General features: G+C 47.2%; 1 protein-coding gene across 11 annotated transcripts in view; it reads left to right on the forward strand.

Moving 5' to 3' along the window:
* Nucleotides 1-7,666: 7,666 nt before the first annotated feature.
* The window catches only part of BCAS1 (breast carcinoma amplified sequence 1), a 91,015-nt gene continuing 83,053 nt past the window's right edge, over nucleotides 7,667-15,628 (forward strand). For all 11 annotated transcript variants that reach the window (XM_032387793.1, XM_032387790.1, XM_032387792.1 and 8 more), the window contains exons 1-3: nucleotides 7,667-7,704; nucleotides 9,250-9,326; nucleotides 10,544-10,622. In XM_032387793.1, the coding sequence (XP_032243684.1) occupies nucleotides 7,692-7,704; nucleotides 9,250-9,326; nucleotides 10,544-10,622 (169 nt within the window). In that variant the 5' untranslated portion in view covers nucleotides 7,667-7,691. The remainder of the gene's footprint in view (nucleotides 7,705-9,249; nucleotides 9,327-10,543; nucleotides 10,623-15,628) is intronic.

Consider the following 15,628-nt stretch of genomic DNA (forward strand, 5'->3'; position numbering starts at 1 on the left):
CAAGAAGGCATGTGCTTTTGGAGAGCAAGCAGCCCGTCAGGACCCATCCTGGCTGGTTTCCCACAACAGCAGATGCTCACACGGAGTGACGGAACAGGCTCGGGGGGGGGGGGGGGGGGTCGAGGACTCCGCTCCACGCGGGCTCATCTGTCCTGCTGGAGTGACACATTTGCTGATTATTGCGCTGCTGGCAGCTCCTCTCACCACTGCCCAGCACTGGGAATAGTCAAGGATGTGACAGCCTGAGTCACTGGAGCCAGGTTGGACCCCGGCTCTGCCTCTTTAGAGCTTTCTGATCTGGGGGGGACAGAAGTTACTCTTCTTTATGTATTTAATCACCAACATCCATTATGTATTTAATCACCAACATCCATTAAACAAGCAAGGCACCTGTCCTCATGGGGTTTGCATTCTAGAGGTGAGGGGAATGCATCCCTGAGCCTCAGTTTCTTTATCTGTGTAGTGGGGGGAATCATGGGGTGCAGTAAGGAAAAACAGAGACAATGAAAGTAACGTTCCTGGCCCCAGGGCTGGACTAGGGTGAAGCAAACAAGGCACCTGAAGGCAAAATCCAGGCCTGGAGGAGGGGACGTGCAGATTCCCAAGTGCAGATTCGGCCCCTGCCCAAACCGGAGAGGAATGCCTCCTTGCATTTTGCACCTGGTGCCTCTCCTGGCCCCGCCTGGCTCCGAGTAAGCCTTCAGATAATGCTACCTACTACACTATTAGCTGGAAGCTGCTTGGTGAACACTAAGAATAAGATAGTAAGCTCTAAGCCTTCTAGGCACATCAACCATTTATACACACATAACTGACTGTTCCCACAGCAAGACCGCAACTACCGAGCATTCCTGAAACACCCGGTGCGATTTTGACAAGAGTAGCTCTTCCCCTGGGCCCACACGGTCCATTCTAGGGCACAGGGCTTGGGGAGCACAATGAAGGATGGATTTCAGTCCTCATATGCCCCCTTGTGCAGGAGGCAGCCTGTCCCACTGCACATGGAGGCCCTCAGAGTGTCTACTGCACCCAGCAGTGTGCTGGGGGATGCAGGGAGACGCAGGTCATGGGACCTGGCAGAGCAGGTGTGGTCTCTTTACTCATTTTGATCTTGCCTTTGGAGTTGGGGGGCAGAGAGTTTGCTCTGCCAGGTGTGCCAGATGGCTATGTTGGCAAGGCCCTCAACTGGGTGGTAAGGAGGACCCACAGCTCGCCTACATTCCATGGCATTGATCAAAGGCGTTTCTGCTTACTTGGTGACTAATCCTGTCGCCATTCCACTGTTCAAGAACCTCCCCTTTCCATTTGACAGTCGTTTAACTCCTTGCTGGAAGGCAGCTTCAGAAATGCTTTCTCCGGGGCAGCTTGTCCTGTGTTTACGTTGCATCCGTTCCCTGAGGAGGGCTTGTTGTTAACTCCTAACTACAAGGAGGTGACATGAACACTAATCACTGGTATAAAAGCGGAGGGAGGAATTCGATGACAAATTCTAGGGTGGCTAATTCACCCGGGGAACAGACCACAGAGCTAATGGGATCACAAAATTCATAAGAGAAATAAATAGTATTAGGAAGGACTAACGTTTCCTCGCCTCACTACTGCCAAGCCCTTGTGCTAAATCTTTGCAAAGATTGTTGATGACCCTTCAGTTGTACATTCCTCCTCAACTGTGCATTGACTTTAGATCAGACCACATTCCTTGACTGGTTATGATTTTAATTTCTTATTGCACAAACAGATATGCAGTATTTTATATTCTATGGTGTATCACATTACATAGAAATATTTAATAAAATAAAGGCATAACTTACATGGCAGAGGACATGTAAGAAAGAGAAAGTAAGGGGTGCCTGGGTGGCTCAGTCGGTTACGTGACCAACTCTTGGTATCGGCTTAGGTTGTGATCTCAGGGCCATGAGATCAAGCCCCGCAGTGGGCTCCCCACTCAGCACCGAGTGTGCTTGAGGCTCTTTCTCCCTCTTGCTCTGCCCCTCCCCCCTGCTCATGCTCTCTCTCTCAAATAAATAAATAAAACCTTAAAAAAAAAAAGGAAAGTTAAGAGTTTGGACTGCAGTACCAGGCTGCCAAGGGTTAAAGCCTGAGTTACTGACTTACCAGCAGATCACCTGTATTAGTCAGCTCGTGCTGCCATAACAAAAATGCCATAGACTGGGTGACTTAAACAACAAATATGTATTTTCTCACAGTTCCGGAGGCTGGAAGCCCATGATGAAGGTCCTGGCGGACTCTGATTCTGGTGGGACCTCTCTTCCTGGCTCTCTTGCTGTGTCCTCACATGGTGGAGAATGAGCAAGCTCTCTCAGTGTCTCCTCTTCCAAAGACGCTAATCCTCTGAGATCGGGGCCCCACCCCGCTAACCTCCTCTAACCTTAATTACTTCCTTAGAGACCCTGTCTCCGGACACAGTGGCAGTTGGGCTTCACCAGGCGAATTTGGAGGGAGAAGCAGTTCAGTCCATAGAGGAACGTAGGCTCCCTGCGGGCAGGTTCTGCATCTGTAAAATGGTATAATATAAACACGTGCCTTGTGGGGTTCTTGTGAGGACGTGATATGTCCATATAAGAAAGCACTCAGAGCAGGGTCCAGCATGGAGCAGGCACTGTAGAAATACTAGGTATTATTATTACGAAGGTACAGCACATTTTATTTGGCCCTTATTATAATGGCTAATCTTTAGTCCTTAACTGCCGTACACCAGCCACTGGGCTAAACACGACGTGGACTGCACTCTTTTTATCTTCACATGAGAGCAACAAGGATGAGCCTTCCATGATCCTTTCTCCACCCCTCACCCTTACAGACCAGGAGCTGAAGCTAATGCCCACAGCTGGTGTGAGCCAGGACAGAGTTTACTCTGTTTCACCACCAGGGACTAGATCCCCAGCCAGCTCCTCAGAAACGTAGGTCACTAGGGGACGCTGGGCCATAAGCGTGAGAAGAAAGCTACTAAGTCCGGCCCCCAGAGCAGGAGCCCTCAACCTCCACTCTGGTGACCTTTGGGGCCAGATCATTCTCTGCTGGGGGCTGTCCTGTGCCCTGCATGATGTTCAGCAGCGTCTCTGGTCTCCACTCACTGGGCACCAGCAGCAGCCCCCTTACCCTGAGTTGGGACCATCAGAAATGTCTCCTGGAGGGTAATATAGTCCCCAGTTCCGAAAACACTGCTTTCAAGTTATTGTGAATAAGAAACAAAGAGAAGCGTATTCCTAAGAGAACATATTGTTTCTTTGAGAGAGAGTGAGAGCAAGTGTGAGTGTGAGTGCAGCAGAGGGAGAGGGAGAGAGAGAATCTTAAGCAGACTCCACGCCCAGCACAGAGCCCGACATGGGACTCGAACTCACAACCCTGACATCATGACCTGAGCCAAAATCAAGAGTCGGACGCTTAATCCACGGAGCCACCCAGGCGTCCCAAGAAAACATTTTAATAGAATAATGTAACTCACTAAGAAATATCACAAGATCCAAAATATAAAATACACAGTCCAAGAATTAGGGCCAAACATCCCAGACTTTGGGTGTGTACCTCTCTCTGTCCCACGTGTCGGGGGCTGGCTCCGCACAGGGCACACACGTCCCTCATCGAACCTTCCCTGCAAAACTGTGATGAGCAAGAGCCGCTGGGTAAGCTCCACAGCCTCTCTGTCCTCAGTTTCTCAGCAGAAAATTGAGGGAAGAACAGTGTTTAACCCAGAGGACTGTTGCAGGGACCAGGGCGAGTCCACACATGCAGATCAGGAGTGCGCGGCCCGTAGAAAACTCTCCAAACCTGGTTACCGTTGCCATCACTAGGAATACTGTCATTCGCCACAAGAAAAAAATCCATTCAGTGGGCCCAGTGCCTTGCCCAAAGCTTCGCAACTGTGGGATTTATGGAGGCCTGGCTCACGCCAGAGTTCTTTTCCTCAGGGTGAGGTGGAAGCGCCCAGACAAGCAGGAGAGAGAGATTGCTCCCCACGCAGGCTGCCCTCTCCCTCCTCCCAGGGGGCCTGTGTTCCTCAGTCTCCAAGTCACCTGGAAGGGTGAGGCTGGCTGGAGCCAGCGGGCCCTGCACACCCATTCTCGGGGAAGGACAGCTGGAGACCCCGGCTCCCCGGCATTTGCAGGCTGACAACACAGAGGACCCACAAAGACGGCCCTGACAAGGTTGGGGAGGTTTCCAGATGCCTGGGCAGATGATGATTATGGGGCCCAAAGGCAGAGGCCCTTCCTCCTTCTGAGAATCCATGTTCTGTGTATCAGGGTAGGCAGCAGCTGGGGGAGGTCCCTGGCCCAGGAGAAGCTCGTGCACCCCAAAATATCCAAAACAGCGGCCCAGCTGTCACAGAGGTCACCTGGAGATCTTGAAAACATACTGGTGCCCCGGGCCCCACCCTGGAAAATCTGAGGGTTCCGGTCCAGCTGGGGCCTGGGCACAGGGATTTAAATCCATCCCCCACCCCCCATCCCCATCTCTCCTGCATTCACTGATTGTGGCCTCAAGGACGCAGCCGGAGGTGGAGAAGTAAAAACCCTTTCTATCCGAACGACCCCTCACAGAGACTGACCCCATGTTCTCAAAATGCTAAGGCCTCAAACATGAATCTAATTTCAAAAACAAAACGCCCCGCCATATGGCATGGCTGGTGTTTAATGTCAGAATAGGTCATTAAAAACAAAACAACTAACACCATTGGTTCATGAAAGAAAGGGCATCCCCTTCAAATTTGTTTTTGTTTTTTTCTTTGGTTTTTTTGGGGTTTTTTGTTTGTTTGTTTTCAAAATAAAAACTGGCTCTTTCAAATGAATATAGCTTTCTTGATGGAAAAACTCCTTGTCTGATTATTTTTTCTCATTTGTTGGACACCGGAGAAAACCCCATCACAGGCAGGAATTATTGTCTGAACCATCTTGAGCCTCAGTTTTGCCATCCGTTAAGTGGGAGTAAAGAGGCCTTGCCTCCCAGAGTCTTTGAGCTGGGTTTTAGAGAGATCAGCTCATCCTAGTTTGCCCTGGGCGGGGCGGGGGTGGGGGGTGGGGGGTGGGGGGAGGACTTTCCTAGTTTTAGCATGAAAGTCCTGCACCTCCGAACGCCTTCTTTCCCAGGACGGCCCGGACTGATGCTCACCATCATGGTATTCTCCATATGTGCCTGATTATGAGACTCCCCTGTGCATTTACTAAAAATACAGATCCAGGGCTCCAGCCCAACTTTTTGGTGAGAGAATGTTGGGAATCAGAGGTGATGCCGTGTTCCTCAGCTGATTCTCACTATCAGGGAGCTTTGGGGGAAACTGCCTGCAAATCTGCATGAGAATAAAGATGACAACCCTAATCATGGCTACCACTTGTATGGTGCCCACCTTGTGCCCGGCTCTCTTCCCTGCACCTTGCATATAGTAACTCATTTAATTCTTGCAACAACCACCTAAGGTGGGTGCTATTGTCATCCACATTCTTAAAATTTTTTAAAAAGATTTTATTTATTTATTTGAGAGAGAGAGAGAACATAAGAGGGAAGGAGGGGTAGAGGGAGAGGGAGAAGCAGACCCCTGCTAAGCAGGGAGCCCAGTGGGATGCAGGGCTCCATCCCAGGACTCTGGGATCATGACCTGAGCTTAAGGCAGACGCTTGACTGACTGAGCCACCCAGGCGCCCTTGTTATCCCCATTTTACAGAAGAGGAAACCGAGGCCCATTGAGGCTTGGTAACTTGCCCTGGATCATTCTCATCCTTACCCTACGTGCTACGTGGCTCTCTACCTAGATCGTTCAGCACTGGGCTGGCACATGGCTCACTCTCCCTACACATCAGGTGTGATTATCATGATTGTTTTATTAGCTGTACTATCTTTAGGGCAGGGGAGGACTTTCCATGCTTGAGCCAACTTTTAACAGAAGCTGTAATTGCTAAATGTGAAATTGTTCCCCTTGACCTCCCCAAACAGTCTGACCTCGCCCTGGAGGCTGACTGTATTCATTTCTGCAGATACTGACAATGGCCAATAGGTGGCAGGAACCTTTTGTTTTTGTCCCATGTAAATCCTGCTCTTGATACAAAATCTGAAGGAAGAGCAGGAACCATTTCACAACACCTGTGTTCTAACTGCTGGTGGGAAGCAATATTCTCTGAATCCAGGTTATCCCTGCAAAAGACGGGCGAATGCGGTGTCCTTCTTTCCGTCCACTTGGCCCTGAATTTGCCAAGAGGCTACTTCAAATCCGCAGTTATCAGGAAAACGGAGGAGCCCCAGCTCTGTGGGATGAAGAGTTCTCCTGCCTGCTCACATCACACTTCTTGCAGCCCAAAGATTTTTCATGACCTCAAACATTTTTTGAAAGTAGCCCCCCAAATTGGACTGAATCCGAACTGAATAAGAAGAGCTTGAAAAGTTTGCAAACCCATGGTTGACTCATTTTTTAATTTTGTAAAAAGCTGGGCTCAGGTGGTGACATAATCTTCTGCGGGTCTATCCTTGTGAGTGGCCTTGGTCAAGGTATTGCGCCTACTAACCTCAGTTTCCTTGTCTGTAAAATTGAAATAATGGTACCCAGGCCTTGCTGATTATGCTATGAGTCAATGAGCTTACTCTAAGTAAAGCCCTTCGAATACTTTCTCAACACATGGTAATCACTCGCCAGTTTGGTTGTTGTTGTCACTATTTTGTCATCACTGTGGTTGTTAGAGTTGTCATCTTTATTTTTGTACACAGCGGGTTCAAATCCTGGTCATTCTAACTACCGCCAACACTTTGTCTCTCAGCTCCCTCAATCCTCTTATTCGCAAGCTAGGTATATATCACTCAGGGTGATCTCCAGCAGCGGTTGATAAACCATTCTGGAAAAGGCCAGACTTTTTAGACCATCTAGTCTCTGTTGCAATTCTGCAACTCTGCGTTTGTAACATGAAAACAGCCCCATGTTGACAAGACGTGAATGAATGGGCGTGGCTATCACCCCATAGAATTTTACTTATAGATACCAAAATTTGGAGTGCATAGAGTCTTCCTGTGTCACAATCTATGATTCTTCTTCTGATTTTTTTTCCAACCATTTATAAATGTAAAGCCTGTTCTTAGCTCACCGGCCACACCGAAATAGGCAGTAGGCTGGATTTGGCCCACAGCTGTTGTTTGCCCGTCCCAGTCTTGAAGATTCAATATTATATTCATGATGCCCATTTATAGATGGAAGTGATGGTCTATTGTAAGTATGCATGTCATGGATTTTATAAATAGGAAGTCTTGCAAAATAACTAGTGTCCTGTATGTGTTAGCAAGTGCTCAGCTTTATTCCCTCGTATGATTAGAAAACACATAAAATCCCCAGATCCTGTTATTGATCAAATTTCCCCGAGAGAGCAAGGGGTAAGATCTATGACCCTTTTCTGGCCTCTGAAATTTCTGATGAGTCAGTGTGTCTATTACCAGGGCATGAAACTTTATACCGTGGGCCAGAAGCCCGGGGGACCTTGGAGACGCATGGGCTGCTTTAACCAGAAATCAGAAGTCCTGGCTTTTATTCTGAAAGCTACCAGAGTTGATGAGCCCGAGGCTCCTCAAACATACATTATTTGTGTGTGTGAAAAAGAAACTTCTAGGTCTCAAGGCAGCAGGGCTCTGGAATGTCTGAAAGAGCCCTACTTCTGAGACCAGGCATACTCTGGGTCAGACTCTCACTCTGCACTTCCTGGATGTCTCTCCTGGGTGAGTTTTGGGGACCTGATTCCCTCCTTTCGAAGGGGAGGTAATAATATGCAGAACATTCCAGTGGTTAGGAGCCTAGGCAGCCTGTTTGAATCTTGCCTCTGCCATCATTACCTGGGTGACCTTTGGAAAGTAATTCAGCCTCAACTTCCTCATATCTAGAATGAGATGATGACAACACCCATTTTACAGGGGTGCTGTGGGGTTCAATAAACCGACACGGGGAGCATGCTTGGGAACCAGTGCTGGGAACTGAGAACATGCTAAATAATTGTTGACTTTTATCATTGTTATTAAAGCAAGGCTCTCGAGAGGCTTAGTAACGATGTGGGCACATGCCTACCTCAGTGCAGGTGAGGGGAGGTGTAATTATCAATGATTAAGTCCCTCCTTCCCACCAATAACTAATAATTAGCACCTGATAAATGCAAACACCGCGGTGAGAATAGAAGATACAAGAGCAGGTAGAGACAGACAGACCTGGCCTCATGATGCTTACAGTGTATTGGGGAAGGGACACAGAAGCTAAATATTCTGTTTTGCCCTCCCAGTCTGGATCCATTGTTACTTCATTCCAGAACTTCTGCCTCCTGCGCCCCAGCCTGGCCCTTGTTATATTACCAATTTACTTTTGTTCATTGCCTAAACCATTGGGTTTAACAAGCACTTAGATATTACTTATACCAAGCCCCCCATTGTTTTTACCATTTTACAAGCATCAATCATTGACTCCTTATAGCAGGCCTGTGAGGCACAGAGAGCCTAATTAACTCACACAAGGACACACAGCAAGGAGAAGCAGAGAGAGGGTTCAAGGCCAGGTTGTCTTGCTCGGGCTCTGTGCTCCTAATAATGGTACCATGCTGCCTTGAACTATCAGAATTGGCCTGTCTGATGGATTTATTGTCTTGTTTATTATCTGCCCACCAGACTTTAGCTCTGTGAAGTCAGGGGGCCTAGTCTGTTGAATGCACAGCCATAAGCCTCGTGCCTGGCACGGCATAAGCTACAGAGTTGGTACCCGGTACGTATTTGTTGAATCAATGACTGAATGAAAACACAGCCAAATAAATATATAATTACAAGTAGCACTGAGTGCTATGAAAATCAAAAACAAACAAAAAAACCAGTGCTATGAGGGCTTTTAACAAGGGATCTAATTCAGTTTGACGATCAGAGAATACTAAAAATTATAAGTATTATTTTAATTATCCTCATTCTAAAATCTCCTTGATTCCATAGCTGTGTTTGGTTAAAAGGGGAAAAAAATGGTATCTATACTGAATATACTTTTCACGATGATAGCTATTTCCTCCCAGCAGTTGAAAACTGGGGTTGCATTTGACTTAAATTCTACTGAATATATGAGTCCTGAATCTTTTCTCATCCCCCAAAATAAGTATAAGCAATTGACCTAACTTGGGCTTGTGGTAATACATCCACAGTAACTTGTCAGTTCTCTGCACCTAACTTCATAGGCGGGAATAAGGCTTTTGTTTGTCTTGGGTTTTAATTTTTCTCTTTCTCTTTTTTTCTCTATTGCAGGATCCATGGGTAACCAAGTGAGCGTCCCACGAAGAGTTGGAGACCAAGAGAATGAGTCGGAGACAGACGCTAACAAGGTAATGTAGTTAGGGTCACCTAACTACTAGTTGAGCAAGATCATTAGCTACTGGGTCATTAGCTACTGGTAGCTAGACTTGGGGACGACAGCAGAGGAAATAGCCTTTTCAGTGCTCATCACACAGACATTACTGATGATGTGCTGTTATCCCAGGGATTCTTCAGCTGTACTCAAACCTCCAGCATCCATCCAGGAGCTTGTTAAAGATGCAGGCCCTAGGGGCGCCTGGGTGGCTCAGCCGTTGAGCATCTGCCTTCGGCTCAGGTCACGATCCCAGAGTCCTGGGATCAAGCCCCGCATCTGGCTCCCTGCTCAGCGGGGAGCCTGCTTCTCCCTCTCCCACTCCCCCTGCTTGGGTTCCCTCTCTCACTGTCTCTCTCTCTGTCAAATAAATAAAATATTAAAAAAAAAAAATGCAGGCTCTAGGGACACCTGGGTGGTTCAGCGTGTTGGGCGTCTGCCTTCGGCTCAGGTCATGATCTCAGGGTCTTGGGATCGAGCCCCACATCAGGCTCTTTGCTCAACAGGGAGCCTGCTTCTCCCTCTGCTTGCCTCTCTCCTTCTCTCTTTCTGACAAATAAATAAATTAAAATCTTAAAAAAAAAAAAGATGCAGCTCTAAGGCCCCAGCTAAGACTTACTGAATCCAAAATTACAAGGCTGGGCGTCTGAAAGCTGTGTCTTTAAGGACCTCCAAGGTGCATCGTATGCAGCCAGTTTGGTACCTACCGCCAGGTGGTTCTCAGCTGTGGGTGATTTGGCCTGCCCCCCGCCCGCCACCCCCAGCCCCCAGGGGACACGTGGTAGTGTCTGGAGACATTTTTGATCGTCACAGCTCAGGGCTACTGATCTAGTGGCTAGAGTCCAGAGATGCTGCTAAACAGTGCACAGGACAGCCCTCACAACAGGGGATGATCTGGCCCCAAATGTCAGTGGTGCTGAGGATAGGGAACCCAGATTCAGGTCAGTAGCTCGCAGCCTCGGCTACACATTGGGATCAGCTGGCCAGCGTGGCATCCTAGACCAATTAAACCAGAATCTGCGTGGGAGTGAGGGCAGGCACCCGCATTCTCAGGGCAGCCGAGTTGGGGCACTACTACCTTAGGAAACTTAAATTAAGTTTAATTCGGTGGTGCACCTTGTGGCCTTGAGGTTCTTCCCTAAGTTCTGATTTTCCCCAAACACCTGACTACAAATGCCACATGTTCTGTTGCAGGTGGCATCTGAGAGTGACTGCGGTCAAAACGGGGTGCCGGTGATCATATCGACCCGCGACGTTCCATTCTATGATGAAGGTCAGTGCCACACGGGGGAGGTGGGCTGCTCCTCGGGGGGTGGGGAAGGGTCTGCGGATCCCGTACATGGTGAAAAGAAAATGCAAGGCTTGAAGTCACAGGCTCGCTTTGAAAACATCAGTGTTAGTGTCCTGGGGCTGCCGAGACAGTGTTACAAACGGGGTGGCTTACACAACTGAAACGTGTTGTCTCACAGTGCTGGAGGCCCCAAGTCTTTTCTTTTGACTGTATTCAGTTATATTAAAAAGTAAAACCACAGACACAAAAATGAAGGTAGAGACCATGAGCCAGTGGGGAAGTGGGGAAGTAGGAGAGAAGAGGAACCCAGGGATGGTGATGGGTAGTCCTGGCTAGGGGACAGTCCTCATCACCATGGACAATCCTCCGTACCCCGGCCTGACCACATCGGCAACATTGGCGCCTTCGAGCACCGCGAGCGGGACTCTGTTCTCTGCCTCTGTCCTAGCTCCTAGGAGCCTCAGGGCATTCCGTGGCTTCCAGATGTTGTCCTCTCTATGCACGTCCATCTGCATGTCCACATGTCCCCTTCTCTAAGGACACGGTCACATTGGATTGGTGTCCACCCTAACTGACCTCATCTTAATGTGGTCATTGGCAAAGACCCTGTTTCCAAATGAAGTCACAGGCACCGGTGGGTACAGTTCAACTCTGAGCAGCATCCATCCCTTCTGAGTATGCGTAACCGCTGCGAGAGGCCAAGGATCTCCAGCAGATAAGACAAAAGCAAAAGAGTGAAAACACTAAGAGGTTGGCATTTGGAGTTGGACAGACCAAGGTTAAAGTCCCTGCTCTGCGGGGCGCCTGGGTGGCTCAGTCGGTGAACCATCTGCCTTCGGCTCCGGTCATGATCCCAGGGTCTGAGATCGAGCCCCATGTCAGGCTCCCTGCTCAGCGGGGTGTCTGCTTCTCCCTCTCCCTCTGCCTGCCACTCCCCCTGCTTGTGCTCATGCTCTCTTTCTCTGTCAAATAAGTAAATGAAATCTTAAAAAAAAAAAAAAAGTCCCTGTTCTGCAGTGGACTAGCTGTGTGATCTGGACAAGCCATTTCACTTTCGAAACCTCAGCTTTCTCAGCTGTCCTCTGGGGATAAGAACACCTACATCACACAGTTCCCAAGAGGATTAAAGGAGACTGTCCATGAAGCATTTACATATTACCTGGCACTTAGGAACTCCACAGAAACCGGTTAAGTAGACAAGGCAACAGAATATTCCCTACACAAGGCCAGTTTTAAAATGGGACGATATACTCACCTATTTTATTTGTCCTGCAGTAGAACACTATACATTCAGTGTATCAAAAGTGGCCGGGTTCTACTTTGCAGAGTATATATATAAACTCACATAAGAAGAAGAAATAGTTAAGGGTAATGCCACCTACCAGCTGTGTGACTTTAAGCAAGTTACTTAAGCTCTCTGAACCTCAGTCTCCTTGTCTGTAAAGTGGGATAACAATAGTACCTACAACATAAGTATCGGATTTAATAAGGCACCTATTTCAGCACCTGCCACATAGTAAGTGCTCTATGTATTAGCTGTCATTATTATTTTATGATTATGGTTCCTGTCATTTGCCTGTAAGTTTCTGGGCTTCAGTTTCTTCTTCTGAGCAATGAGGAAATGAGTCCTATTAGTGGTTCTAGAGGTTTTAGAATCTCCTAGTGTTAGGGGAAAACTCCTTTCTTTATATTCCACTAGTCACCCCACATCTGACACGAAATGTGTGGGGTTTCCATACCAAGCAATTCTGTGACGCTTCTGGGTGTCCTCCGTCTCAATGCAGTTCTGACTCTGTTGACCTAAAGTTAACGTCAGCGCCCACAGGCTGAAGCCTCAGTCCCTCAAGACTGCCTCCCACTTTCAGTTGACAGTCACAAGCGGTGGGTGGTCAGGTGACCCGCACAAATCAGAGATTCCCATGAGCCCCACCTCAGGTTCAGTCATTTGCTAGAATGGCTCACAGACCTCAGGAGAACAGTCGACTTACTAGATGGCCAGTTTATTATAAAAGGATAAACTCAGCAACAGCCAGATGGAAGGGAGGCATAGGGCAAGGTAGGAGGGCCTGGGGGTGACAGAGCTTCCGTGCCCTGGTTGAGCACACCACCCTCCCCGCACCCCCACGTACTCGCAGTCCAGCTCTCGGAACCCTGTACTGTAGGGATTTTTGTGCATGCTCTATTACACAGGCATGATTGATTAAGTCATTGGCCATTGGTGATGGAACTCAATATCCAGCCACTCTCTCCTCCCCAGAGATGGGGGATGGGGTGGAAAGTTCCAACCCTCTAATCACAAGGCTGGTTCCCCTGGCAACCAGGGCCCCCATCCTTAGGGGCTTTCCAAAGTCACTCATTAACATAAACCCAGAGGTAGTTAAAAGGCGCTGGCTTGTTATGAATAACAAAAGACGTCTTCATGGCTCTTATCATTTATATGATAAGTTTTAGAGGCGGTCTGTGCCCAGAATGGGGATGAAGACCAAATAGGTATTTCTTATTCTATATCACAATATCATTCCTGAGGAGTTTATTAAAAGCTTAGATGGCAGGTCCCCTCCCATAGGCTCTATCTACAATAAGCTAAGGTTGGGAGCTTTCTAGAGGATTCTGACTCACCGCCAGGATAGGCAATCCCTGGACGAGAAAAAGGCCCCAAGTTTCTTCCTGCCTTTAAACCCTGTGGGTCAAACTTATACTTTGATGTACACAAAATGGATTGTATTTATAGCAGTAGCCTTTGATGAGAATGGGGTAAAAGCTGGCCATTGAGACGCATGGGCTTTGAAATGAGAATCATACCATTTATATAATTTACAAACTGTAGATGTTCTCAAGAAATTGAGAGGCATTGAGAATATAATATGCCCTATAGAAATTACTTTCTCTATCATAATTATACGATTATTCCCCTATTTGTAGTATAGGACGCAAGGGCAAGGAATGTGTAGGATGAACAGAAGAACATAGTGTTGGGAATTGAGAAAGCATCCCACCTTTCTCCCTTCCTCGGTCCCTCTCTCCCTCCTTTTCTACATCTTTCCCTCTTTTCCTCCCCAACATTTATATATATATATTTATATATGGAAGGAATTCCTAAAAGGAGGAAAACAGGTTACAGAAACACAGGACGACAATCTGGAATAGCATATTGCTGTGTGAATACCTACACAGGACAAGGGAAACAAGAGAATCGCATTTTGGTGAGTCATGGGTTCATTGCATTTAGCTCTAGTTCCCTGCAGCCTTGCTTTCAACTTACCCGGCGCCCACTGGAGAATCTGTAAAGAGTTTAGATTAATCCTCTGAGGTCAGAATTCTGCCTGTCATTCACTGACAACTTGAGCCCCGTGCAACTCGCTTTGGAGTGATTATCCCATTTAATGAGGAAGGCAGCCTATTATCACCCTCTTGCTGTTTTCCCCAGGTTATTAACTAAGTTATCATTTTCAATGCAGTTTTTAAGGGTGTATAAAAGTAGGATTCTGGGGGCCTTTTTTGATCCTTTTGACAGAATTCTCTGACCAAATCTTTTGATGCACATCTGTATTCATCTCTGGTGGGGTATACATATACATATGCGCATAGAGAAAAGTCACCAGAGAAAGGGATAAGTGGGATTCTGCGTGACTGTGTTCCTTCTTTTTATCTATATTTTCCCCACTACGATTCAACAATTAATCACCCTGCAGGAACATTTCCTGGGAGGGCTTATTAAGAAGCGGGGGTGGCAGTAGGAAGGAAGGGTAAGAAGCCAGGATGTGGGATTTGAGTCGTGGCTCTGCTCTGTGAGCTTGGACAAGTTTCTGAGCCTCTGTCCTTTCAATTGTAAAATGGGAACGATATTCCTGGTAGAACCAAGCTTCTAAGATCACCATGAGGCTGAAATGAGTTGATACATGTGAAATACTTAGAATAGTGCCTGGCAGCTGGTAAACACATGGAGGAAGCTACTTGTGCTGGGTTGGATTTAATGTTGATGCTCATAAAGGCTGTCATACAATTTGACATTCACTGGATTATCTCTAGCATAACTTTTATATCCGGGTGGGCCCAATGTACTCTCAAGGGCCTTTCGAGGGGGAAGCAGGGGGAGATGAGAGGGATAGAAGCAGATGTCACACAGAGAGAGAGAGAGAGATAGATTAGAAGATTCTGCAGTGTTGGCCTTGACAGGAAGGAAAGGACCATGAGCCAAGGAATGCAGGGGGCCTCTCAAAGCTGTAAAGAGCAAGGGAGCAGATACTCCCCTAGAGTTTCCAGAAGCTGACCCATTTTCAACTTCTGACCTTCAGAACTGTAAGATAATATATTTGTGTTATTGTAAGGCACCAAAATTGGGGTGATTTGTTACAGCAGCAATAGAAAACTAATGTGAGCACCCTCACACTTGTTGTCTAAGACACCTGGGCTTAGGTCCCATCTCTGCCTCCCACTAGCTGTGGAACCTTGGCAAGGAATTTGTGTTCTCAGAGAGTCATCTGTAAAATGGGAATAATAATAATAATAACTTTGTAGGGAGGTATAAGAACAGTGGCTGGCACACAGTAAATGGGTTGAAATACAGGAGACAAGAAAAACTAGAAGCAGAGTCTGTTGTCCTGCGTGTCCTTTATCCCTGGCTTTCCCTGTCATGTCATCTGATGATCTGAGATTTTCCCACCTGTGTATTTATGCCTAGAACCTCACTGATCTTTGGAGAAATAAGAATGCCCCATTTTTCTCCTTCTTCGACTCCTTTCTATCAAATTTATTACATTAGTCCCCTCTCTAAAAAAATCTGTTCAGTCCTCAATGCTGTTGGATGGCAGAGACTAATGCACTATGTATCATCATTTTTCAGAAACAGGAGACTGTCTCTGTTTCACCTGGATACGGAGTTTCTAAAATAGTAACAGCTTCCCTTTCTGTTCCTAGTCAATTGTTCCCAAAAGGAAGAATTGCCAAATTTTGCTTTAAAAAAATAAAATAAAATAAGTGGAATCATT

Source organism: Phoca vitulina, unplaced genomic scaffold (genome assembly GCF_004348235.1).
Source record: "Phoca vitulina isolate PV1807 unplaced genomic scaffold, GSC_HSeal_1.0 scaffold50, whole genome shotgun sequence".
In the NCBI taxonomy this organism is placed as follows: domain Eukaryota; kingdom Metazoa; phylum Chordata; class Mammalia; order Carnivora; family Phocidae; genus Phoca; species Phoca vitulina.